General features: G+C 28.9%; 2 protein-coding genes across 2 annotated transcripts; one reads left to right on the forward strand and one right to left on the reverse strand.

Moving 5' to 3' along the window:
* On the reverse strand, window positions 1-3,947 carry LOC100167586 (probable pyruvate dehydrogenase E1 component subunit alpha, mitochondrial; the record flags this gene model as incomplete). Its single annotated transcript, XM_029489799.1, is given in 7 exon segments — window positions 1-29; window positions 270-767; window positions 893-1,111; window positions 1,270-1,443; window positions 1,527-1,592; window positions 3,619-3,695; window positions 3,773-3,947. Coding segments are annotated over 6 exon segments (1,025 nt in total), but the record flags the coding sequence as incomplete, so codon positions are not given.
* A 153-nt stretch (window positions 3,948-4,100) lies between these two features.
* Window positions 4,101-23,380, forward strand: LOC100165549 (leucine-rich repeat serine/threonine-protein kinase 1). The gene is made up of 30 exons (XM_003248287.4): window positions 4,101-4,403; window positions 4,489-4,648; window positions 4,721-4,761; window positions 4,942-5,107; window positions 12,054-12,213; window positions 12,276-12,420; window positions 12,479-12,615; window positions 12,683-12,824; window positions 12,906-13,208; window positions 13,268-13,624; window positions 13,696-13,986; window positions 14,050-14,324; window positions 14,382-14,588; window positions 14,672-14,871; window positions 14,939-15,123; window positions 15,194-15,347; window positions 15,407-15,684; window positions 15,741-16,031; window positions 16,088-16,337; window positions 16,418-16,642; window positions 16,742-18,126; window positions 18,190-18,396; window positions 18,465-18,858; window positions 18,955-19,187; window positions 19,266-19,455; window positions 19,996-20,191; window positions 20,250-20,495; window positions 20,556-20,734; window positions 21,171-21,304; window positions 21,379-23,380. The coding sequence occupies exons 1-30, from the start codon at window positions 4,362-4,364 to the stop codon at window positions 21,661-21,663; spliced, it is 7,458 nt and encodes a 2,485-aa protein (XP_003248335.1). The 5' UTR covers window positions 4,101-4,361; the 3' UTR covers window positions 21,664-23,380.
* Window positions 23,381-26,508: the final 3,128 nt, after the last annotated feature.

Genomic DNA, 26,508 nt, shown 5'->3' on the forward strand with positions numbered 1-26,508 from the left:
ATTTGAGCTTTAATTTCTTTATCAATTTGCTAAACAATAATAAATTTATTATTATTATCAAATATTATGGACATATATTGTTTACATGAGTTTTAGTATACTACAACACTATAGTTTAAAAAAATAATAATAAACAAGATGTTGAAAAAAATGGTGGTACAGCTGGTATACTGATAGGTAGTAATGACAACTCTAATAAAAATGAAGAAATTGCTTTACAGACAAATTATTTATTTAATACCTACTTAAGTTTAGATTAATATATTTACCTTTAATTCATCAATATTAACTAAATTAGCTCCTATGATTTTTTCTTTGAAAGATGTTATTGGATCTCTTGTTTGTCGCACTTCTTGAATTTCATCACGAGTTCTATAAGATGTTCCTGGGTCAGACATAGAGTGTCCAGAGTATCGGTAAGTTGCTGTTTCCAAAACTAGTGGTCCTTTACCACTAGTACAATAATCTATGGCAAAACGAGCAGCTTCTCTGACAGCCAAAACATCCATACCGTCCACCCAGATACCAGGAATATAATCTCCTCGTGTATAATATGCTACACTAGCAGATGCACGTTCAGAGCTAGTTCCCATGCCATAGCCATTATTTTCACAAACATACACAACAGGTATATCCCACAATTTTGACATATTGTAAGCCTCAAATACTTGTCCTTGATTGGCAGCTCCATCACCATACAAGGTAAAGCACACACCACCGGTACCTAAATATTTAGCAGCTAATGCTATTCCAGCACCAAGTGGTACCTAAAAATTAAATAATTATTAAATAGAGTGTATACAATTACAATTAAAAGTTTTTTTTATTAGAAAATATAAATATAAATATTACTTAAATTTTAACAGTATGAAAAACAGAATAATGAATTTACCTGTGCTCCAACAATTCCGTTGCCTCCATAAAAGTTTTTAGCATACATATGCATAGAACCACCTTTACCACGAGCATTTCCACTTTTACGCCCAGTTAATTCTGATAATACATTAAAAGGGTCCACACCCATAAGATATGTCCAACCGTGAGCACGATATGCTGTAATTATTGAATCTGTATCACGGAACATGGCTTTCATTCCTACAGCACATGCTTCCTAGAAACAAATTTTATACAGATAAATACTTATTATTTAAACAACTATGTTGTATGGTTTTAAATCAGCAAACAATATACATTAGATAGCAATATAGCATGAAAACTATTGTTAACATATTGTTTCAATCGGACATTTTTAACAAATTATTAATTTACCTGTCCAGAGTAGAGATGACAAAAACCTCGAACTATTTTTTCCTTGTACAAATTACCTGCAGCTGTTTCTATTCGTCGAATAGTTTGCATTTGTTTATAATATTTAATAGCATCTTCTGAAGACAATGTGACGGTTGTACTCGGACCATTTTCAAGTTTATGCAACTTAAATGGCTAAAAAATGATATGGTATACATAATAATATTTTTGGTGAAAATATCAACTTATTTCAATCTAAACATAAAATGTCTCTATACCTTAGTTTCAAAAGTGGCTTCTGGTGTGCTTGAAAACAAACGACTCTCAAAGATGGATAACACATTCTGTAAAGAACAACAAAATTAATGTAAAAATATTGTACAAAATAAAAATAAAAATCTGTTAAATATCTAGGTTAATCCAACATATAAAAACATTCTATGCTAAAATGTTATGTTTATGAAATTCTAAAATAATGATAAATAATAATAGCACACAATCAAAAGATAACTAACATATGACCGGCTCAATGCTCATAGCCCAAAAAATTGTAAAAAAGTTATTTTTGTTTTATTCAATAATATGATGAAGATAAGAAATGTGATTAATAGATATATAAGGAGTACTTGGTAAATAATTATATTTCATTCTATGAAATATCATTTTGAAATCAAATTTTAATTTTAATCCTAGTCACTGATGTTTTGAATTATTCAAATCATCAATAAGATGCATTTGTTATTTCTGTCTTCTAAATGTGTGACATAGCAAATTTTTGTTCAGTATTTTAAACTGTATGCTGTTAGATTTGATAACAATCAATTTCAAAAATCTATATATTCATAAAAGAAATCATAAACTTAAAACATTTATTGACAAGTCACATTTTTACAATGGATAAGTTACCTACTGAATTTTAAGGGTAGTTTGTTATATTAGGTACCAACCAGGTAACCAATTAGTATTAAAATAGGCAATTAAGGGGGTTCGATACCGTGATTTTCTTTTTTTGTCTAACACACGCGCGACATAGTATTTTAGACGTGTTTTTTGTCAAATATTCCAATTGATCTATTGAAGCGATAAGATTTCTGAAAACAGATTTGAATTTGTCGTCAAGTCTACTTGAAATAGACTTTCCCACATTTTTAATTTTTTGATTTTAACTTCTCCAAAAATTGAAATACCAGCATTTTTAAGTACTCTTTTTGAATATGACATTTTTAAGAATTTGGGGGATAATATCAAAAAAGGGAAAGTCGATTTCAAGTAGACTTGACGACAAATTAAAATCTGTTTTAAGAATTATTATCGCTGCATTAGATCAATTGGTATGTTTGGCAAAAAACACATCTAAAATAGTATGCGCGCGTGTGTTAGAGAAAAACAGAAAACCACAATATCAAATTCCCTTAATGTACCCAATATGTATTTATGTAGGTACTCTGTACAATGAATATTATAGGTTTAGGATAAGGTATACAATATTTATTATATACAATTTAAAATACTTTTTAGTTGATCATAATATACAGACGTTGACAATTTATAACTTAATAGTTGAATCCAATAATAGATATCACTAAGTTATTGAACTCATTGTACATTGGATAATATACCACTGATAAATGTATTATACATTTTACAAAAATCCTGATTGACATATTCTGTAAGGTAATTCAAATTGTGTACTTAGAATTTGAATGCAAAAATATTAAATATTATAAAATTATGATAGGTACATATCTATCAAATATTTTTTTAGAAAAAAAAATTGAAATGCATATGTCGTTAATATATTAACGGCAATTCAAGTAGGTACTTATTGTTTTCTTTCAACATTTTTAAGTTACTTATAGATAGGCACTTAAAATAATTTATAGGTATTGTTCATTATTTAATATTAATACACTACCTAATATTTAACCAATATTTCATAATTGGTTTTCATTATTTAGTTTAAATGAAGAGATAGAACAAATGATAAAATTATACATCACATTTAATTAGTTATTTAGTGGGAATTAGAAGTTTTTTATAAAAATAAAAAAAATAGATTAATTAGAAAAAAAAAATTGACAATATTATTCAATATTGATGACGCAAGATTAAACTATTACTACAATATTGGTTTCACTTTAGCGTTAATTGAACATTTAAACCTAGGAGTAAACTCAAATACTTGGTCATAATAATAATCTAAAAAAATTTAAAGTATGAAACTAATAGGTATTAGGTACCTATAAATAATTATTTTATTTAATTCTATGTTAGATTTGACCTTCTGTAGGTTAAATAAACCGGTACAAAGTGTGTTACCTATTTGGATTTCTGTACAAATCATGTATTAAAATAAAATGTGTTACTCACCTTAAGACTGTGTTTTCTTAATACCAACGAACCGTTCATTTTGCAAGCTTTTTGATTTTTTTCTCTGAAAAACTTGGCTACTTACATATACAATTAGTAAAACGAAATATACAAATATTTAACAATGAGTGAAAAAAGGAATGTACCCACTAACCAGTAAAATAGTAATTTAATAGTAAATACCAATTGAACGGTCTGAACGGAACGATAAGAGTTCAAGCCCAAGGGCAGCAGCAGGCTGATTAATGCTGATAGGATGGGACGTATTTCGCTCTCGTTTTTTAATAGGTTAAAAATAATTAATATTTAACAATAACTAATGGAGAATCCTTCAAAGTTTCAGGTCGACGGTCGTAACTCACTATAACTCGTAGCTATGTATCAAGATATTATAGTAAAACATAATCCAATGAAACCGAACATAACTTCATTCATTTCGACTTATTGATAATGCGATTACAGTAATACAGTATGTTGATAACAGATTATTTCAATTTTTTCACGATTTCAGAATAATATTCAATAATTTAATAATATAATATTATGAACTCTAGTATTTCGTACTAGAGGTTTACTGTGTTTGTTGATTTTATGTTTGCACAGGTGTGTGTGTGAATGAACCTGTGATGTAAATGTAAATAATAAAATGCCTCTTTTCCGAGGTAAACTATTCGATAAAATATGTCGATTCGGAAGATGTTCACTGTGAGGGGTTCCATATTTTCCACCAGCGTCTCAAAATTATGGCCGAAGACGAGGATTTTCCTGGTCGACTGTTACACCAGGTATGCTGACATAGACAATTTGCGAGGCCTCACTGTCGATACCTACCCCCATTTTTATTTTTTAAGCATAATCTGAATTGTGTAGGTTGCATTGTGGGACAATGTAGACTTCTTGACAGACCTCCTCAAAGATGACGAGCATAAAAAGTTCATAAACAGCCGTGATTCATGGGGACGCACTGCTCTTCATGCAGCATGTTCAAACGAAGGTTCTGGTTGTCTGGAAATATTACTCAATGCTGGTGGTAATATTTCATTATTTGATGGTTACTGTTGGTTATTTAGTGGAAATTAATTTTATATTTTTTTGATTTTAGCTCTTGTAGATACACCATGTGGTCCTCGTGGCGAGTCCAGGGTTTGTAATAATTATTATATTGTGTATAATACTTTTTAAAGTACCATTACATTAAAAAGTTTTATAATTTATAAATAGATTACTTATAATGTAAATAAAAGCATAACATTTTATTAACTAACATTATATTAAATTAATATTTACTTATTTAAAACGAATATATTGTTTTCATTATTACAGACAGCATTACATATAAGTGCACACATTGGATGTCCGAAAAACATCCAAACACTTTTAAATCACAATGCAAATTTAATATTGCAAGACTCTAACGGGTTTACAGCACTTGATATAGCTCTTAATGCAGAAAATACTGTTTGCAGCAAATTACTGAAAGATGCTTCAGGTAAAATAAATTATATATTCATATTTATAAATTTATATTTTTTATGATAGAATAATATTTTCCACCAATATCTTGGAGATGACCTATTGAAAAATAATGTATCTTATGACATAATTTTCTTGAAGTTAATAGATAACCTAGTTCATTACTATATTCTTCATATCATGAAGCTCTTTTTATTAGTCAACCTTACTTTATATCTTCCCTCCTAAAGTCATTAAATTACTTTACTGGTGAAATCAACCTATACATATACTACCTACAGCTAAAGAATATAAGGTTTAATATTAGTAATTTAATTATTTACTTATAGCTTATAATTCATTAAAGACGTACTGTAGATCAGTATGAATAAATTCAAGGTATAAATAGCTTATAATATTAGTCTAAATATTTTTAATATTTTACTGTCTATAGAAAATAATAATGTACGTTAAGATAAAAAGTTTCAAGTCCCTACTATTAGTATTCTATAAAATACAACAAAATAACTAAAAATCATTATTTTTTATTTAAATATTCCATGAAACTACTCATTTCCTTCTACGGGTTCTTATGGAGTCCAATTTTGGGAAGTATCTAAAAACTCAGATATTAAAAGCGGGTAAATGGGTAACGCTTTGCTGAGGGATGGAAAACGTTTTTAATTTTTTGGTTTCCGTTTGTGTTTATTGATTTAAAAAATATTGTTTTTGTTTAACGTTTTTAAACGTTTTTGATCATTACGTTATTTTCCTATTGTTTCCAAATAACGTTTTTGATAATATATTTTTTTTTAATATTATATTCTTATAACTTTTAACTTTTAAGTTATAATAGTAATGCGCAATATAGAAATGCCCTTAAAAGTTGAAAATTAAAATTAATTATTATATATACATATATATATAAAAAACAATATTATCAAAAACGTTAATTGGAAACAATATATATTATATATTTTGTATATATTGTATAATATATATTATATACAGAATATATTATATTCTTATAACTTATAACTTTTAACTTTTAAGATATAATAGTAACGCGCAATACAGAAATGCACTTGAAAAATAAAAAAATAAAAATAAATTATTCTTAATATTTAAATTTTAAATCAAAATTATAATTTATAAAAAAATTAGAAAATTCAAAATTTCTGATTTCAAATTAAAATATTTTAAAGTTAAAGATTAAAAAGTAAAGAAAAGTGAATTTTTTTCATGTTATAATTTAATAATGTATAATACGATAATTTATTTTAGTTTTCGTTTTTGATTTCGTTATTAAATTTCTTTCAGTTTTTGGGATTTTTTGTTATCGTTTTTCAGTTGTTTTTTTGTTTTTGCTTTATTAATTGTTTTCGTTTTTTGATTTTTTTCGTTTTCGTTTTATTAATTGTTTTCGGTTTTTGTTTTTTTCCGTTTAATAACGTTTTTTAAAAACGTTTTCCATCCTAGCTTTGCTGTACACTAGGTGTCTAGAGTCACTATAATAGTATACTGGATGTGTTATTAGGACGCCACACTCTCATGTGTGGTCTCCGTCTTTCAAGTGCGTAAAATGCAAGTCTTATGCTCAACCGATCACGTTTAGCTCTGTTTATTTAAAAATTAGAGTGTATTGACCTATAATCAAATTTAGATGTAAGAATATTATCTAGGCAATCACATAAGCTTTTTATTATATTTTAATTTTAAAGCGAGGTATGAGTATTTTAAAATTGTTAATTGTTCGTATATCTTAAACTACTCTTAACTACTAAATAATTTGTACATTTTCAATTTGATAATATTCGTCAACATTTGATAAGTTCAAAATTTGAGTTAAATGCATATAAAAAAACGTACATATATATTTTAAATATTTTTCAACTGCTGTTGTAACAATATACCAGGAGCCTTGTATAGTTGTATTAAATTTTAAAGCTTTTGACCAAACAAATAAAATAGTATAAAAAAAACAAAAAAATTTAAAATTTAATATGTCCGTAAACAGCTAAAAACGAGTCAAAATATTTAATATTTTGAAAGTTTTATCAAGTATTGGAAATAATGAATAAACACTTAATATTTAAATCATTAAAATCGTAGTAGGTAGAGAATTTGTTAATTTACGGTGAATATCCAAGATCTCATTTCAAACGCTCGTAAAAATTTTATTTGACTACGGTAAAGTTTTTTTTTGCCAAAGAGAACCTTGTAATACATTTTCAAAACTTAGATATAAATAGAACATTTATATTAATTTCTAACTCGAAATAATTTGTTAATTTTCGTGATTTTAATGAATTTCGTCAACATTTTAACTTTAGACTCTTATAAAAAATTATTGGGCATTTACGCTCAACTTTTTAGATTCTGAGTGAAACGATGAATGTATTGATTTTATAATGATGTGTGTTTTTTTTTGTGTCTGTCATCACCTTTTAGGACAGTAAAAATGCTTAGATTTTCTTCAACAGTATCTTTTCTGATAAGAAAGTGAATCTAGTTGGTACTTTGGAGAGGTCAAAAGTAAAAATTTCCCAGTAGTTTTCAAAAGCGCCGTGAAAAACAAAAGAAAAATTAAGGAAAAACGGGAATTTTTACGCAAAATCTGTTTTTGAGAAAATTGATTTTGGTTTTTGATGCAACTCTTAAACAAATGACCGTAGGTACATGAAAATTTGACTGAATGTTTATATTAGCATTTTCTATACATCATAACATTTTCCAAATATTTTGACCTATTTTGAGCTCTTTACGGACATGTTCAGTTTCAATTTTTTTTAGTTTTTTTTTCTATAAATATCAATAAAATTTTATTTGTTGGTTAAAAAAGCTTGAACGTTTAATAGAAGGATCCTAGTATGTTGTTTCAAAGGCAGATGAAAAAAATTAAAAATCCACAGTCACAATTTTTTTTTATAAGCATTTAAAGTTCAAATATCGACAAAATACTGAAAAATTACGAAAATTTCCAAATTATTTTGAGTTAGAGATTCATAAAAAAATTTCTTTTTGAATCCAAGATTTGAAAATGTAATTCAAGATTCCTCATAAATTTGTCTACCTTCATCAAAAAAAAATGTCTACAAGAAAGTCAAATTAAATTTTTATGAGCGTTTGAAATTCATATTTTTACAACATTCGATATTCACTCGATTTCTCATGTAACGATTTCCTTATTTTGTTTTAATTAAAATACGAATGACTGTAGATACTTGAAAATTTCACTGAATGTTTATATTAGCATTTTCTATACACCATACAATTTTGAAAATAATTTGACTCTTTGAGCTGTTTATGGACATCGTCAGTTTTCAATTTTTTAATTTTTTTTTCTATAAATATTAATTTTTTTTATATATCGTTCATTTAAATATACACAATCTGTAAATGTTGTTTTACAATAAGTGCATGTGATGGAGGTGATATGGCTTGAGTGGCTGGAGATAAGAAGCCGCCCATTGGAGGCACTTAAGGTTAGGATTTTCGGCTAGGATTTTAATTTGCTAGTAAGAGAGGGCAGGATTATAAGATTGGGGAAGGTAGAGGTATGAACAATTTTAAATTAGTAGGTCACGACACGAGATACGTTTTAGACGTCTTCTGGGGTCACCAGGAATAGCGTTGGTGGATAGCTGGGAAATCAGGGGATTATGATGGCTGTGGAACTTGGAGTGTGTGCGTTTGTAGAAAGTTTTTGCAACATTTTGAGCTGTTGGGATGGCTAGATCTTTATGTAGAGTGTCATTAGATACATAGTAGGGAGCTTTAGTTATTTGACGGAGACATTTTGATTGGAAGATTTGAATTTTGTTTAAGTTGGACTTTTTGGCTGCACCCCAGAGTTGGATACCGTATGTCCAGATCGGTTTGAGTAAGAGTTTGCAGTATAATAGTAGCTTGTTTTTTAAATTGATGTGTTGTGGTGTGAGGAGATATCGTAATTGGCGAGAGCGATTATTTAAGGCAAATCTCTTGTTGTGGGTGTGAGTTGCCCAAGTTAAACTGCGATCTAAATGTAGACCTAAGTATCGAACATTTTGGGTGGTTGGGAGAGGTTCATTGTTGAGGTAGATGGGAGGGCAGACTATTTGCCTTAGTGTGAACAATGGATGGATTTTGTTTCATTGATTTTTATTCCCCAGTCTTTATACCCGGTTGATAGTAGATTGAGATGATTTTGTACGAGGTTTGAGGCTATTTCGGGGTCGGGATGGATCGCTAGAAGCGCCTTGTCGTCGGCAAAATCGCCAGTTGTAGTGTTGGGGGTGGTAGGTTGATCTGAGGTGAATAAATTGAAGAGTAGAGGTGCTGTTACAGATCCTTGAGGTACCCTTGCATGGATTGGTAAAACTTCAGATAAGGAGAAGCCAGATCGAACGGCAAAATGTCTGTTTTCTAAATAGGATTTAAATAATAGAAAATAGTATGGTGGAAGAATAGATTTAAGTTTGAAGAGTAGGCCTTCATGCCATACTCTGTCGAATTCCTGTGATACGTCGAGGAAGGCAGTTGTGCAAATAAGCTTTTTTTCAAGAGTGTACGATATTTTATCCACTAGACGATGGACTTGGTGTATTGTAGAGTGGTTATGAAGAAATCCAAATTGGGTATTAGGTATGCTGGCTTGCGTTTTAGGATAATTCGTTCAAAAGTTTTTGAAAATAGTGGAAGAAAACTAATGGGCCTGTATGATTCGGGAGAGTCGGGGGGTTTGCCAGGTTTGGGGATCATAATGAATAATGATGATTGAGAATTTCCAAAGAACAGGGAAGTATGACAGTCTAAGTATAGAGTTGAAAATGTGTGATAAGAGAAGCAAGGTTTTTTTGGGGAGTTGTGTAGCTACCTCAGCTGTGATTAGGTCATAGCCTGGGCTTTTGTGACGAGGGATAAATATTAATAAAATTGTATTTTGATGGGTAAAAAAGTGTGAAAATTTAATGCAAGGCTCCTGATATATTGTTACAACAGAAGTTGAAAAATATTAAAAATACATAGGCACAATTTTTTTTTATAAGCATTTAAAGTTCGAATTTCGACAAAATTTATCAAATTTAAAATTTAATAATTATTTTGTATTTAAAAATAATTTGCTAATTTTCGTGATTTTGATAAATTTTGTCAACATTTTAACTTCAGACGCTTAAAAAATTTATTGCGGATTTACGTTCAACTTTTTATTCGACAAATTAAACAAAATCTAAAAATACAGTTATTATATGGGACTAAAGGGACCGCCCAAGCTGTATTTCTAAACAATTGTATACTGTTAAAAACAAAATTATAAAAAAAAACATTGACATTTTCTGAAAATTATGATTTGGCCCCCTAACCATGTCTCTGGAGCCGCTCATATTACCAGTTAGGACATACCAAGTTAAGTGAGGTCTGTTATTATATACCTATTTTGTGTTAATTTTAATCGATTAAAAATAATGCTATTGCCACAAAATTATTATTATGTATTTGGTATTTACGTAGATCTTGTATATTGTATAAAATATAAATGTATAATGTATATTTTGTTAATTTTATGTAACTTGTATGGAGTTTAGTAGCCTTAAAAGTAACGATATCTAACTGCCCTGGTTTATGGTTACTTACACTTAATTATTATTGTTGTGTAATTCAATCAATGTCAATAGGCAATATCTAAAAGTTAAAACTAAAACCGTATCGAAATTATTATTTATTTCTCAAGCCGGTAATTGCATTACAATGGTTGTTGGTTGCCCGTGAAAGAAATATTAAATATAGTTTTCTCATTCGATCAAATCAAATTTTAAAAGTCACCTACCTTTACATTATTTTACTCCTTGTACATAACAAAAAATTGAAATATTTGTTCATGTCAAGTTTAAATATACTTAAAATTTGTAACGCATTTTAAATTTTTAAAATTACGAATACCTACTCGGTTTTACGTAATATACCCCGTGGGCTGTAGAACACCTGACTACTTACTAACCTACTTTGTGGCGGATTTTCAACATTTTTCTAAGGGAGGGGGGGGGAGAGGCTCTTAAAAATAATATATATTTCAAAGGTACCTAACCTATTGTTTTTATTTCTATAAACGTATAATTGTTGAAAAATTAAAAATAAATATTTAACGATATATTATTTCCGTATATTTGAAATATAACCTTATATTATACTATAAAAGTGTATATAATATAACATAAATATTTATAGTGTCGGAGTACTGGACCCTTCCCCCCCCCCTAAACCCGCTACTGTGCCTACCTACTTTTTGACTAAATTGTGTTAATAACGATTTGAAAAATGTCATTTTATATAAACAATCGTCACAAACTATTTCGTAGTGAGTGAATGGGTGATTATTTTCCCGTTGAAATGTGTAATAAATAATACTTGTATGTAAGTAATTTCGTTTTTACTACAATGGTAGGCATAATAATCATTGGAATTTATTTTCGTTTTGATTCATTGTACTGCAAGGTCCTCTCTGTCCACGCTGTATCAGTCACGGCGCGTTTGTACACCGCCGTGGAAATTTCTATTATTATAATATTATTTCCCTTTGACACAGTTATAAACATTATTACAATAATATTTATACCTATATTATTATATCGTTCGTCGTCTAACTAGAATATTACGTATTTGCAATGATACAAAAATGTTTAGTTGGTTGATCCCGAGTGGTCCATTTCTAAATAAGTGTTTAAGAACAGAAACTGGTATAGACGCTTGTGCTTATTTTATTAACGAAACCCGTCAATATGGTAAGCTTTTATAGAATTTTATTATTTATACAGACATAATATGTGGATTTTAAATATATGTAAAACAATGTTTGAACATTTACTTAATTACCACTTCAACCCCTAAGATCTTATTTATTCTTGCCTAGTTGTTTCAAAACTAATCTCTCATTCTGTAACAAATTCACGTTTTTACATTACCATATGTGTACATTTTCTTATTTGCATTTCATATTTTTAAAGATTCTTGGGAAGAGTCACAAAGTACGATTCATATGGCTTTGCGAGATGCTATCTGCAGAGGTGATGTTAGTACGACCAAAACAATTTTGTCAGAACTTGGATCTAAAGAAGAATTTATTGTTAACATGGCACCTAATGGTACCACTACATTGTTATACTGGTATTAATTTAAAATATTTGCAATTTTTAAATTATTATAATCATTAATTTTATAATTATTAGTGCTTGTGAAGTGGGTAAAAAAGACTTAGTGAAAATGTTACTAGACCATAAAGCTGATGGTAGAATACATCCAATCACTCGGTATTCTCCTCTTTACGTTGTTGCTTTCAAAGGAAAAAAAGATGTTATTGAAATCCTTCTCAAGGTACAATTTATAAACTTAAATATTTAGTTCTAAGCTAATCAATTTAATGGTATTTCAGAAATTCCCTGATCTCATTCGACAAACTACTGTTGAAAAATGGTTGCCAATCCATGCGGCATGTATAAATGGAAATATTCAAGTCTTAGAGCTTCTACTAAAATATCCTTATCCTCCTAACGTGTTGATAAAATTAAGGTATTTCTAATACTAATAATTATAACATTTTGAATAACATATATGATTCTAAAATAATTAATTATAGAAAAGATAATTGGGAATTTGACGTCCCATTTGACATAAACACTAAAGATGTCAATGGTCAAACAGTATTGTACTTGGCTTGTCTCTTGGGAAACTCAAAAATTGTTGACATACTGTTGAAATACCAAGTGAAAGCTATAAAGGTATATATATTTAATATATTATGACATGTATAAATATTAATGAAGTATATTTTATGATATATTTGATTATCCGTGTTTCAGATTTGTTGCGCTGATGGAATTTCTGCAAAAGATGATAATATTAATGACATATCAAAACGTAGTCGTATTTCTGAGGGTATACAGTCAATAGTTTCTCGTTTGAGAGGGAGTATGACAAAAGAAATTGATTTGAATGAGAAAAACTTAAGACCCGTAGAAATAAATGTATATTGTAATGAAGAAGCTCCAGAAACAGCTCTTCATGCTGCTGTACGAAATGGATATAAAGATGTGGTTATCGCATTACTTGAAAATGGTGCCGATCCTAATCTACTAACTTTACAACCAACTGCTGAATACAAAGTAAGTTTTTCTCTAGTGAAATTAAGTAGTTTTATTATTTAATGATTTCATTTAAACAGCAAAAAGATGATGATGTTCGAGAAGCTGGTACTTCTCCATTGACTCTAGCATGTAGTAAAGGAGATACAGCTATTGTTGAATTACTGTTAAAACATGGTGCTAGAGATGATGATTGTAAAGCTCTTGCTGCTGCAATGTTAACTAAAAACCAACATTTAATTACAACATTGCTCGGAACTAAAGCTTTTGCTGATCCCGAACACAAGATTAATAAGAAGGCAATGACGGATAATATTGCTTCACAATTTGGTGGTCTATCAAGTTTAACATACAGTAACATATTTCCTAGTACTCCAGTTATGATAAATTGGCATAGTCAAAGATGTAAACTTGAATCCATAAAATCACAGTGGCTCGTAAGAATATTGTTTTATATTTCATGATGGGAAAATGTAAGAAAACAAATAAATTATTTTTAATTTTTTAGATTGACGGCGCTCTTCATATCAATCCAAGACTGAAAATGAATCCCCGGAGTAGAGAAATTGTTTTGTTTGCCATAACTAGATTAGATATATCAAATAATTCGCTTACCCAGGTACCGGCAATAATTTTTCAATTACAAAGTCTGAGGTATTTAAATTTAGCTCAAAACAAAATTGAAAAATTACCCGATCCAAAAGACTCTCATCAGGTGACCTCCCCTACAAGCAAGAAAATGTCCAAACTATACAAATCTATCTATACGGCCAATGTTCTAGAAGAACTTTACTTGCAAGTAGGTTATAAAAAAAAATATATTTATCTATTTATGAATTGATTAAAAATTGTAAACCAACAGGATAATCGTCTTGATAAAATTCCTGAAGAACTATTCAGATTACCTTCATTAACTACTCTTGACTTATCTAACAATAAACTTCATTCTATACCTTTTCAAATGTGGCGAGCGCCTAAGCTAAAAGATCTGAATATGGCATTTAATTTGATAAAAGAACTTCCATATGCTCAATCAGAAGATGAAGCCAGAAGTTTACGAGAAAAATCTGTTGGACGAATCCCCATATTAGACAAAGCTTATGAAGTTAAAGAAATTGATGTCAATGATATTGATGAGTATGCTAGATAAACATTTTTAAATTAAATTTATTTTACTATAAATCATTATTTTAGAAGTATCTCATTAGTTCATCATAATGTTTGGAATCGCACTATTGAAATAATGGAACAAATCGTAAGAGTTGATGATACATCCGAAGTTAAATCTAACAGCTCGCAATTATCATCGTTGAACCTATCACATAATAGGTTTAGCTCGATACCTCCTGTATTATCATGTTTAGCTGTAAACCTAACACGGCTAAACATATCATATAATTGGTAATATATATGTGTTCCAACTTTAAATTTACAATTATATTTTCAATATTTAATTTTATGACATCAGTATTTTTTTTTTTTAGTTTAAGGACAATGAGTTACATAACATCATATCCCAGCTCACTCAAGCAATTAGACTTAAGCCACAATAAAATATGTGTTTGGCCTAGTTTACCTCAAATTAATCTAGAAGAGGCTACACCTGATCAAGAAAATCTATTATGTTATCGACTGGAAACTGGACAAGTCCCCAAATCTACTGTACCTTCAAAAATACGAACTAGTATGTTTGAAAATAATTTTATATGCATTAATAAATGTAATACTATTTATTTCTAAAATATTAAAAGGTAGAAGAATGTCATTACGAGCGAACATTTTAAATCGTGTATGTTCACACAGACGCCATTTAAGGCTTGAAAATTTGAGAACATTAATGTTAGCCGATAACTGTATGAATAGAATACAATTGTCAACCGATGATGATGGATTTTCTGCTGTTTCAAACGATTCAGCTGATGAGTTGGATGACTGGGTATTTATAATAGTTTTTTCCCCCGACATATTAAGTACCTATTACTATGTTATTATGTACCTTGCTATAGGAAACAGGAGGTCCAGTTTTGGGACATTCAAAATCAAAATTAATTTTTCCTAACTTGAGCATGTTGGATTTAAGTAATAATCAATTAAAAGAAATTCCAACTAATATAAATGAACTCATTAACTTGTCTGTTTTAAACATAAGTGGAAATAAAGGTAAGAATTATAATTTTAAAATCAAATATTTATATTTCACATTGATTTTACTTTCCCAGATGTAACAGAACTACCTCCACAAATGGGTTTGTTGTCAAGGTTGTGGAATTTAAACACCAGAGGCTGTAGCCTGCAGGAACCACTCAAATCCATGATTGACTCGAATAAGTATAAAACAATGGATGTTATTGGTTATTTGAAGTCTGTTCTTGAAGATGCCAAACCTTATGCTCGCATGAAGTTAATGATTGTTGGTGTACAAGGAATTGGTAAAACATCATTATTGGACCAACTCAGGCAAGAAGGCACTGGCAGTTATAAAAAAAAACCTGTTGATGTAAGACATAAATATATTTTATATTAATATTAGACTAATAATGTTTTGGTTTTTAGCATTGGGCAAAACGTATGGGAAATAAAAATATAAATCAAAAGACCAACAAAGGGACAAATATTTCAACAGTAGGTGTTGATATTGGTGATTGGGTATATGAAAAGAAAATCAGAGGCAATTCTCAATATGGCCCAGTCATGTTTAGAACATGGGATTTTGGTGGACAAAATGAATACTATGCCACACATCAATACTTCTTATCAAAACGAAGCTTGTACATTGTGGTTTGGAAAATCACAGATGGTCATCGAGGAATTGCAGAAATCTTACAATGGCTTGTCAACATACAAGTACTTTTAATAAATCATCATTTAAAAATTGAAACTTATGTAATTTTTTTTTACAGGCTCGTGCACCAAATTCACCGGTTATAATTATTGGTACACACTATGATGTCATAAGTACTATGTCTCCTGAATATCATTCAGAACAATTACAACAACTAATTAGAGATCGATTTATCAATATAGTGGATGCAGAAAAATATGGTTTACCTAGAGTATTGGATACAATTGAAATCAGTTGTAAAACAAAACATAACATTAAACTTTTGTGTAATATTATTTACGATACAGTGTTCAGTCTTAGACCTCCTGGTAAATTAATTTTATATCAGTGTATATTAAATGTGTAGCATACTTTACTATCAGTTTATTCATTTTTTTCTTTGTTTTAGGAAGCAAAGAACTTTTATTGGAACAAAGAGTTCCAGCAACATATTTAGCATTAGAAGACATTGTGAGCCATATTGGATCTGAAAGACGACAAGCTGGCATGGATCCCGTTTTAAACTTGGATCAATTTAGAACTGCAGTTAATGCGGAAATGTTATCTAGGTACCAAAAATCATTTCGAGATATGGCTGAACTTAATCAAGCAATTTTGTTCTTACATGAAAATGGTTTGTTGAATAGTATTTGTTTTCAGTAATAAAGTTATAGTAAAATATATATATATATATAATTATTTGTTTACTATTCAATTTTTAAATTTTCATTAGGTGTACTGTTACATTATGATGATGCAACATTAAAAGATCTATATTTTTTAGATCCACAGTGGTTATGTGACATGTTAGCACATGTGGTAACAATTAGAGAAATTAATCCTTTTGCTCGATCAGGTGTTATGAAATTAGATGATCTACAAATTGTGTTGAAGTCATCTACATGTACAAGAGAATATATTGTTAATTTGCTCAATAAATTTGAAGTAGCACTCACTTGGGACAGTAGATCTCTGTTAATACCATCCCTTTTACCATCTGAAGAAGATATGTATGGTCAAAAAGCACAGCCAGTATCTATCAAAGTTCCTATGAAATCAAAAATTCATAAATTACGAACTAAAGTTTCAAGTCAACCAATGTTAGATTTAATTGATATCGGAGAACATATAACAAGTCGTTCAGATCCAGAAGTATCGGTTCGCCGTTTACTACTCATGTCCTATTTTCCATCAGGCTTTTGGTCTCGGCTAATAACTCGCATTCTTGGAGATGATACAATTATTCATGTGATCAGACAATTTTTTATGCCAACACAGGTAAATGGTGATGATTTTATGTGTTCAGATTTTCAAAATCACTTTGATTGGATATTATGGCAAACTGGGATCGAATTAAAATTTGCTAATAAAATAACATTGTTTCGTATGAAAGAAGTATTACACCGAAACTCTCCTATAAATTATAGGCATCTAAGATTTCAACTTTACCAAGAAAACTCTTGGTATGATGTACCAATAAAAACTTCTTCTATTCTCGAAACTTATTTACCCTTAGATACAGTAATTATAAAGAAACCAATAAAAAATAAAGATGAAGAAGACATAGGTTTCAGAGCTATTGCATTAGACCCATCTCCTGTACAAGCAGCAAAATTATTAGCCTTAGTGGTGGACCATATAGATGTACTACTTGAAGACTGGTATCCAACATTAGGTACCCGATTTGTCCATACATCTGAAGGAAAATGTTTAGTAACTAGACTTGTTCCATGTCCAAGATGTTTAGCTGGAAGTGTTGAAGCTGATAGTATTTCAATTGATTTAAAAGATAATGATGGTACGAGTAAAATAGACCATATTTCTAAAGAGTTTTTAAAGAGAGATTCAGACAGTAAAAACATTGTGCGCAAATCACAAGAAAGTTACAACGGTTCTGACGGGGGTGACAGTGGTTTTGGACATGATATTAGTCCACAATCAAGTAGAAAAGTATCTGTCGAAGGTCATCCTTTAGCATCAGATGATCAAGTTGAAGGTGGTATACATTATGGATGGATAGTAGAAGATTGTATTCTAGCTGCATCATCTGTGGATAAACTCTGTGTTGTATGTCCCAAGCATGGAGATTTAGCTTTGGCACAGGTTGCTCCTGATACTGTATGTTTCTATTTACATTAACAAAATAAAAAATAAATGTATACATTTTTTTTAAATTGTTAGGTATTTTTGGATTTGGGCGAAGAATTAGTCATTAATGATCAAGATATTATACGTGGTAAATTATTAGGTCGGGGAGCATTTGGTTTTGTTTTTAAAGGTGTGTGCAAAGGAAAAAAACCTGGTAATAGTATACAAATTGCTATAAAAATGCTTCAGCCTGTACCACCAGGACCTAATGCTAGTCAGTCTGCTGTTATAGCCTATAAAGTAAGTAGATGTTAGAACATTTAAAAATTTAAATCATTATTCATTACCATGTTTTGACCTCCATTTAGGGAGCTCAAGCTAAATGGGACCGTGACCCTCTTCAATACACATGTAAATCTTATTGTAGTGCTAGACAAGAACTAAATATAATGCTGAATCTGAAACATCCAAATATTGTTCCATTAATTGGTGTTTGTACAAAACCACTAGCACTTATTCTTGATCTTGCTCCAATGGGAGCATTAGATCAGATTTTAAGGAACTATCGAAGATCTGGTTCAAAATTTGACCCTCATATTCTGCAACAAATTGTTTTTCAAACTGCAAAAGCATTAGAATATTTACATCAGCAACGAATTATATATAGAGATTTAAAAAGTGAAAATGTTCTTGTTTGGTCTATCCCAGTGCCACTTCAAGATCCTTATGCAGTTAACACTCATGTTAAAATGGCAGATTACGGTTGGTATATTTTAATTTTATTAATACCTACGTATAAAATATGATTATTTAAATGATTATTCAATTGTTAAACTAACTTCAACAACTGTTTAACAGGAATTAGTCGTTTATCTCTACCGTCTGGTACCAAAGGTTTTGGTGGTACAGAAGGATTTATGGCTCCTGAAATAATAAAATACAATGGTGAAGAAGAATATACTGAAAAGGTAGATTGTTTTTCATTTGGTATGTTTGTTTATGAACTGATTACAATGCATCAACCATTTGAAAATCATGAATCTGTAAAAGAAAGTATATTAGAAGGACATCGACCAGCATTGACTTATAGAGTAAGAAAAATTATGTGTACAAATGTTATTTTCTCACTTTTTATAAAAAAATATTATTTTTTTGTTACTTTTTTTCAGGAAACAGCTTATCCAAGTTATTTGCTTGATTTAATGGCGGTATGCTGGTCTCAAAGTCCAAAAGAACGTCCTTCAGCTAGCCAAATTGTTTCTATAGTGTCAGCTCCCGAATTTACTCATTTATACGATGTAGTTTCACTGAGTCATTCGGCTGATGTAATTTCTTGTACTCGAATACCATTACCACTTAGTATGTATAGTATATTTTATTTTTCTCTCAGCTAAATTATTATATAAGGAACTTTTACTAAAACTAATATTTAATCGAATATAAAAAAAAAAAAAACATAAATATTTATTAACAAAAATAGAAAACTAATTGTTTAACCATTCGGAGTGGAGTGGTACACCGTCACCCCGCAAAATATTCGTCCACTAATCCGCTCATCTAAACTTTAAATACTTATAGCTAATAAACTACTCGCCCTAAATTCTATTTTTATGCTTCGAAATACTTCGATAAATATTCTGCTTTGGAATATGAAATTAAAACTCTGTTATCATTCAAAAAAATTAAAAAGTTAAAAATTATAAGAATAAAAAATATTGAAAAATATAATTTTTTAATAAAACCGTTGTTTTGTAAACAACTTGAAACTATGCAAAATAATATTTTCAAAAACATTTACACTTTTTGAAATAAAGAGTGTTTAGTGATAAAAGAATCACCCTGTAGTTATATAACAATCCAATTATTTTTAAGTAAATGTTTAATATTCTGGTTTTGTAGGTGAAGATAATGAGAATAGCGGTGATGAAATATGGTTACCTTGTTCTAATGGAAAACTTGATAGATTGGCATTTAGCATCACAAATTGGTTTCATTATAGAAGTACAAATGTTTCACATAAAATTACAGCCATTTGTACAGTAGACGATCACAGTGTTTGGTTAGGTGATGCAGAAGGACAAATTCACGCGTACTCGTAGGTATATTTATAATAACTAAAATTTGTTATAACTGATAATATATTTTATTTTTAGGAGTAATGATAGCAAGTACATGTTTAGCTACAAACTGACAACAGATGATCAAGAAGTCGGAGTGAAGCGCATAGTAACACTGAAAGATAGGCATAGGGTTGCAGTAGGTTTGGAAAATGGAAGAATATTTCTTGTAAGAAGTGATATGTCACCCCTGGCCCCAACCATGGGAGAAGGAAGTTTTGTGATGAGTGAACTCGGTAGTTCTACCATTCTGTTTGATTTTATAGCAGTTGATAGTAATAAGTATGTCAATGAAATACAATAATTTGATATTATTTCATTATCCATGTATGATTGAATTAGGACTTGTGAACTATGGTGTGGAGAAGATCAAGGCCGAATATCTGTATACACTATAAAACAAAATGTGGCAATAAATTACGAAGTTCTTAAACATTTTGATTACACTGGCTTGGAGACACAAGTTATGTCTTTAAGCGCTTCACGTGGTCATAATTTAGTATGGTCCTATGTACATCCAGGTTAGTAGTAATATTGAAATTGTATTAATAATACATTGTCCGCACAGTATCAAGATATATAAGTATTATTAATAATGCCGGCAGTCGCACCTTGTTATTATCTATACACCACATGACTGTGGACTGTCATAAACATATTTATTTGTCAATGGAATATTTGCTGTTGGATTATAGGATATTTTTTAATGATGGTGTAGAAGAAAAAATGTCATATCAAATGACATATTAGTTGTCATACAGATTAAAAATGTATCAAATATTATTGAAGAATAAAAAAAAAAAATGTATTTATTCAAAATGCATGATATCAAAAATAAAACGTAGCCCTGTAGGAAAAACAACCATGTGACTGGTGGTGGTCACATGGCAATTAATGTGTTCATATTGTGTACGATACTATAGTTGTTTATTTCACTATTACATTTTAATTGTATAGGTTGTATTGTTTATCAATGGGATGTAGTCACCAGAAAGATAATGAACAAGTTGGATTGTTCAAAACTAATACCGTGTTCAGAAAGTTTAAAATCTATTAGTATAGAAGAACGGTTAAGTCCAGGAAAATGTCAGGTAATATATACATATTACTTATTAGTTTAAAGTAGGACTAACCGTAAATTGTAATATAATTTTTGACATTTCAGATCACCAGTATTTGTGCTGTAGGTGATGAACTGTATTTAGGCACCGCTTGGGGCTGCATTGTAGTTGTTGAACAAGACACTGCTAGACCTATAACTGTATTTAGACCATATGAGCAAGAGGTAACGTGTATGACGGCTGCTTGTGAAGGTAATGCAATTATAAGTATTGGCCATGGATACAGAAGTTTATTGAAAAGATACTTATCTCACTGTAACGATATGGCCGACGTAACAGGTACAACATTTGGAATACTTTGGTCGACACGCAACTGGAATGCTTATTAGTTTATTATATTTAACCCAATAGATATTTGGGGTTTTCACAACATTATTTTCAACTTGGAACATCTTATTTCTCTTTAAAACACTGGAAAAAAAATATATTTATCAGTAGGTACCTACCAAAAGAAAGAGTGAATTTAGGACTTTTTAAATTTTTCAATGACATGCACAAACAAGTTTGATTGAAGTACTCTTTTTTCTTAATAACATATTTTAACACACTCATTATCAGTGAAAACCGTTACTTTATTAGAATATTGGTAAAGCTATATGTGAAATTTATAAAAGGACAGTGCTACATATTGATTTGTTGTTTCTTTCTGTCATTTCTATATTAGCATATTGTTGCATTGTACTGTTATTGAATTAAAAGAGTAACTAGGTTTAAGTTATAGTTAAAGGATTTTTATCTTCAATCATGTGTAAATGTGTTAACTTTAATTTCATTAATGAATGTAGGATTAAACAAAGAGTGAGTTTTTAATTAAATAAACTAATTATAGTTAAAAGCTTTTGACAGAAAATATTTGTTCTCAATTAAATTATAAAATATATAAACAATTTTTGTTTACCTTTAATCAAGTGTGATAAATAAGCTAACAACAAACTAATTTAGACACTCTTTGTACGTACTGTAAAAATACAAAAATGAAAATTATTTACTAAATATAATTATTTTTGTATTGGCTACTAAATTACATCAGTATAATATGTGACGACCAGTAAAATTAAATTATTCAATACAAACTAAAAATAATTATCATATAGTAAATAATTTTTTTAGAATGAAAGGGAAATGGTGACGCTTATTATATGTTTATTAAATATATTGTTATTTTTTTTTTTTATCACCAATGCGGCAATGCATCAGTCCAAGTACATGTATTATGATAATTTAGCATATGTTTTAATTGTTATTTATAATATATCCACTCAAACACATATGTTCAAAAAATACTCTTTACATAAATTACAGGTTTCTAACCTGTATATGATGTGTTTTATTTCAAAATTTTTCCACTACTCATTTAACATTTACATTTATCTTAAATTTAATTAATACAAATATAATATATATTCATAATATTATGTTCATTCATTTTTAATGAATAATATAAAAGTGCACTTTAAGGGTATTTGAAATTGAAAGCAATTAAAAAAAAAACCCAATTACTAAATATAAGTCTGTGATTCTAAATAATTTAACATCATAATTATTACTATAAACGAATGGATATGTGATACTTTTTTTTGCAATTATTTTATTTTTATTTACGCGCATAGATCTCGTTCTGTCTTACTATGTTTAAAATATTATTTTGTTTGTTTGTCTAACTCCTATTAGTACGTAGGTACACTAGTTAAGTTTATTTTTTATTAAATCTACTTTTTTATGTTTATTGTTTTAATTTTGACTAATACCCATCATGTATGTTACTTATAAAATACGTTTAGCTTTTTGCACAATCTATAACAAACAACAATTAAAGACTGGATTGTCATTATTTCAGTATTAATATTCCTCACGAATTTTACATTCATTTTACATGCTTGCATTGTCCTTACAATAAGGTAGTATTAATTTTTGTTCAATATTGCTGCTGCTTTTTGTTTTATCGAGCAAAGTAATCATACTAAGTTACCTGATAAATATTTTTGTTATTAATTGTATTGAAATTATTATTGTTTACTTATAATAAAATAATTATTGCAAAAATAAATTGTTTTAATTTATTATTTATTATTTTCTCTGTTTCCATTTTCCAGCAATGTTGTATGACCATAGATATGTACAACAACTAGATAGCCGTCTCCTTTTTGTCATCGAAGTCGGCCGCCATTTACAAAGTAGGCAATGTTTACAAAATAATATTATCACAGTATATATGTATAGATAAATATATATATATATATAATTATATATATATAAATCAATGTAAAATAAATGTAAAAATTGCTTGCTTTATAAATGGCTGCCAATTTCAACATTGGTCTCAACTGTAGTATAAATACGACTATCTAGTTGTTGTATATATCTATGTGTAAGACTACTGTGGTGGTTTAATTTTAATATATTAAAAATATGTAATAAAATTATTTAATACTGTGTAAATGTGTGAAATATACCTATATGTACTTGTAAATAATAATCAATTATTTAGCTTAGAATTTTAAAAAATATCGTACGACATCAAAATATATTTTCCTTGTTTCTTGCAATCGTAGATCATTTTGGCCAAGTCTAAATATTAAACAAAACAAACAGTTAATAAAATTTTTGACCAAAAAAAAATTAATTTTTTTATAATATAAGTGAATCTAACAATATAAATAATGTATATTAATAATTAATAACAATTATTTATAATAATGATTAATAAGTAAAAATAAAAAAAAATATTCACAAAATATTATCACTGCTTTGTACCTCAAAGTGAAATTGCACATGGCACACACAACATTGTATAATAATACATTTTATATTGTATGTTTCTTGTGTTATATTTTAGTGTTGGTATATCAAATATCGCAATTATTATGACTTATTATTATTATTGTTTATTATAAATTATAATGTATGGTCAGTATTATGCGTTCATGAACTTAGAGGTAATCATGTAAGAGAATTCAATTAAACCTATACAACAATTTTTTTGAACATTGTTGTTAAGTTCTTACAATTTGTTGGACACTAGTTAAAATTGTATGAGCAATTTTCCAAAACCACTGCCATGTTCACATCAACGGCCAAAAACGAACAACATGTTTATAAATCTGCTGGGATATTTGACCGTTGAGAAGACCAGAGGTGTTGTATGTGGTGACGTGTAAATGGAGTGAAATTAGTATGAGAAAATGGGGTATAAGAGGGACGCATTAAATTGGACTTAGGTTTGGCTAGACTATATCGCTACCTCATTACCATATAACCTTTCTGTGGCTAGGGATCTACAGAAATTTAATGGAATAATTTTACTTGTGAAGTATGAGGGTAATGTGTTTAATGCGTAGGACTTAAAGGGAGTTAAATTTGAGAATAAGTAGACAAGACATGGTGTCGGAGGCTATTAGATAATTGTTTGGAGCAAGGTTTGAGATAAGTGTTAGCGCTTCTATGATGGCATGACACTCCGCGGTGAAAGAAGAAGAAGTTGGTAAATTGTTTGTGAAAGAGACGTGCAATTGTTCAGAGATATAAAAATAAAATGAATAACCTGCCGAGAGAGGAGAAACTGATCCGACGGTATTATGTATTTTGAGTATATTTTTTAAGAACTAGGTATATTCGAATACGTATTCTGAATACCTTAATTCACATTTATTCGAATATGTATTCCGAATACAAAATAAAAGTATTCTTTACAAGACTGTTCTTGAATCTTAATTTGACAAATATTATACTGAAATTAAATAATATTATATTATAAATTAATCAAACCATAAAATTGTTTTACCCAACAAATAAAATTGTATTGATATTAATAGAAAAAAAGACTGAAAAAATTGAAAACTGACAAACAGCTTAATAAGAGACAAAATATTTCAAAATGTTATGGTGCGTATAGAAAATAAGAATATAAACATTCAGTGATTTCATGTATCTACAGTTATTCGTTTTTGAATAACAACAAAATAACAAAATAGCTACTTGAGAAATCGAGTGAATATCAAATGTTGTAAAAATATGAATATATATAATAATATATCAAACGCTCATAAAAATTTAATTTGACTTTCTTGTAGACATTTTTTTTTTTTTTTGATAAAGGTAGACAAACTATTGTGTTGAGGAATCTTGTATTATATTTTCAAATCTTAGATTTAAAAAGAAAATATTATGTGAATTTCTAATTCAAAATAATTTCACATTTTCGTGAATTTTACGTAGGTACTTTGTCAATATTTGAAATTTAAAAGCTTATAAAAAAAATTGTGAGTATGGAGTTTTAATATTTTTCACCTGTTTTTGAAACATTATATTAGGAGCCTTCTATTAAATTTTCAAGCTTTTTTACTCAACAAATAAAATTTTATTGATATTTATAGAATAAAAAACTTAAAAAATTGGAAACTGAAAATGTCCCTAAACAGCTTAAAATAAGTCAAAATATTTTGAAAATGGCATAGTGTATACGAATTCTTAACTCAAAATAATTTGTTCAATTTTGTGATTTTTCCATATTTGTCAATTTTTGAACTTTAAATGCTTATAAAAAAAACTATGGCTCAGGGCCAGTTGTACCGCCTACGGTTAAACTTCGATTAAGCTTAATCAGCTGTTAACAGATATTTTACCGGGAAAATTCGGCCGATTAAACTCCGGTTAACTTTAATCAGAGACGGTACAACTGGCCCTAAGGATTTTTAATATTTTTCAAATATCATTATAACAATATAATAGGAGCCTAGTATTAAATTTTCAAGTATTTTTACTCGACAAATTAAGTTTTATTGACATTCATAGAAAAAAAACCAATTAAATTGGAAGCTGAAAATGTCCGTAAACAGCTCAAAACACATCAAAATATTTTGAAAATGTTATCATGTATAGAAAATGGAAATATAAGCAACCTGTGAAAATTTCATGTATCTATGGTCATTCGTTTTAAAGTTACACCAAAAACCAAAGTCGATTTTGTTAAAAATCGATTTTCCGTAAAAATTCCAGTTTTTCCTTAATTTCTCTTTTGTTTTTCACGGCGCTTTTGAAAACTATTGGAAAAATTTTACTTTTGACCTCCAAAGTACCAACTTGATTCACTTTCCTATCAAATATACTTTTGAAAAAAATCCAAGTAATTAAAATTAGAGTGACATATTAAGGGGTGAGGTACAGCCTCCACACCA

The sequence above is a fragment of the Acyrthosiphon pisum genome, chromosome A2 (assembly GCF_005508785.2).
Source record: "Acyrthosiphon pisum isolate AL4f chromosome A2, pea_aphid_22Mar2018_4r6ur, whole genome shotgun sequence".
Taxonomy (NCBI): Eukaryota; Metazoa; Arthropoda; class Insecta; order Hemiptera; family Aphididae; genus Acyrthosiphon; species Acyrthosiphon pisum.

What these genes read in the sequence shown, in the direction of transcription:
- LOC100165549 (XM_003248287.4), top strand. Translation starts at nt 4,362, where the DNA reads ATGGCCGAAGACGAGGATTTTCCTGGTCGACTGTTACACCAG. An exon ending in AATATTACTCAATGCTGGTG is followed by an intron (nt 4,649 to 4,720) that starts GTAATATTTCAT and finishes TTTTGATTTTAG; the next exon opens with CTCTTGTAGATACACCATGT. An exon ending in ATAAAAAAAAACCTGTTGAT is followed by an intron (nt 15,685 to 15,740) that starts GTAAGACATAAA and finishes TTTGGTTTTTAG; the next exon opens with CATTGGGCAAAACGTATGGG.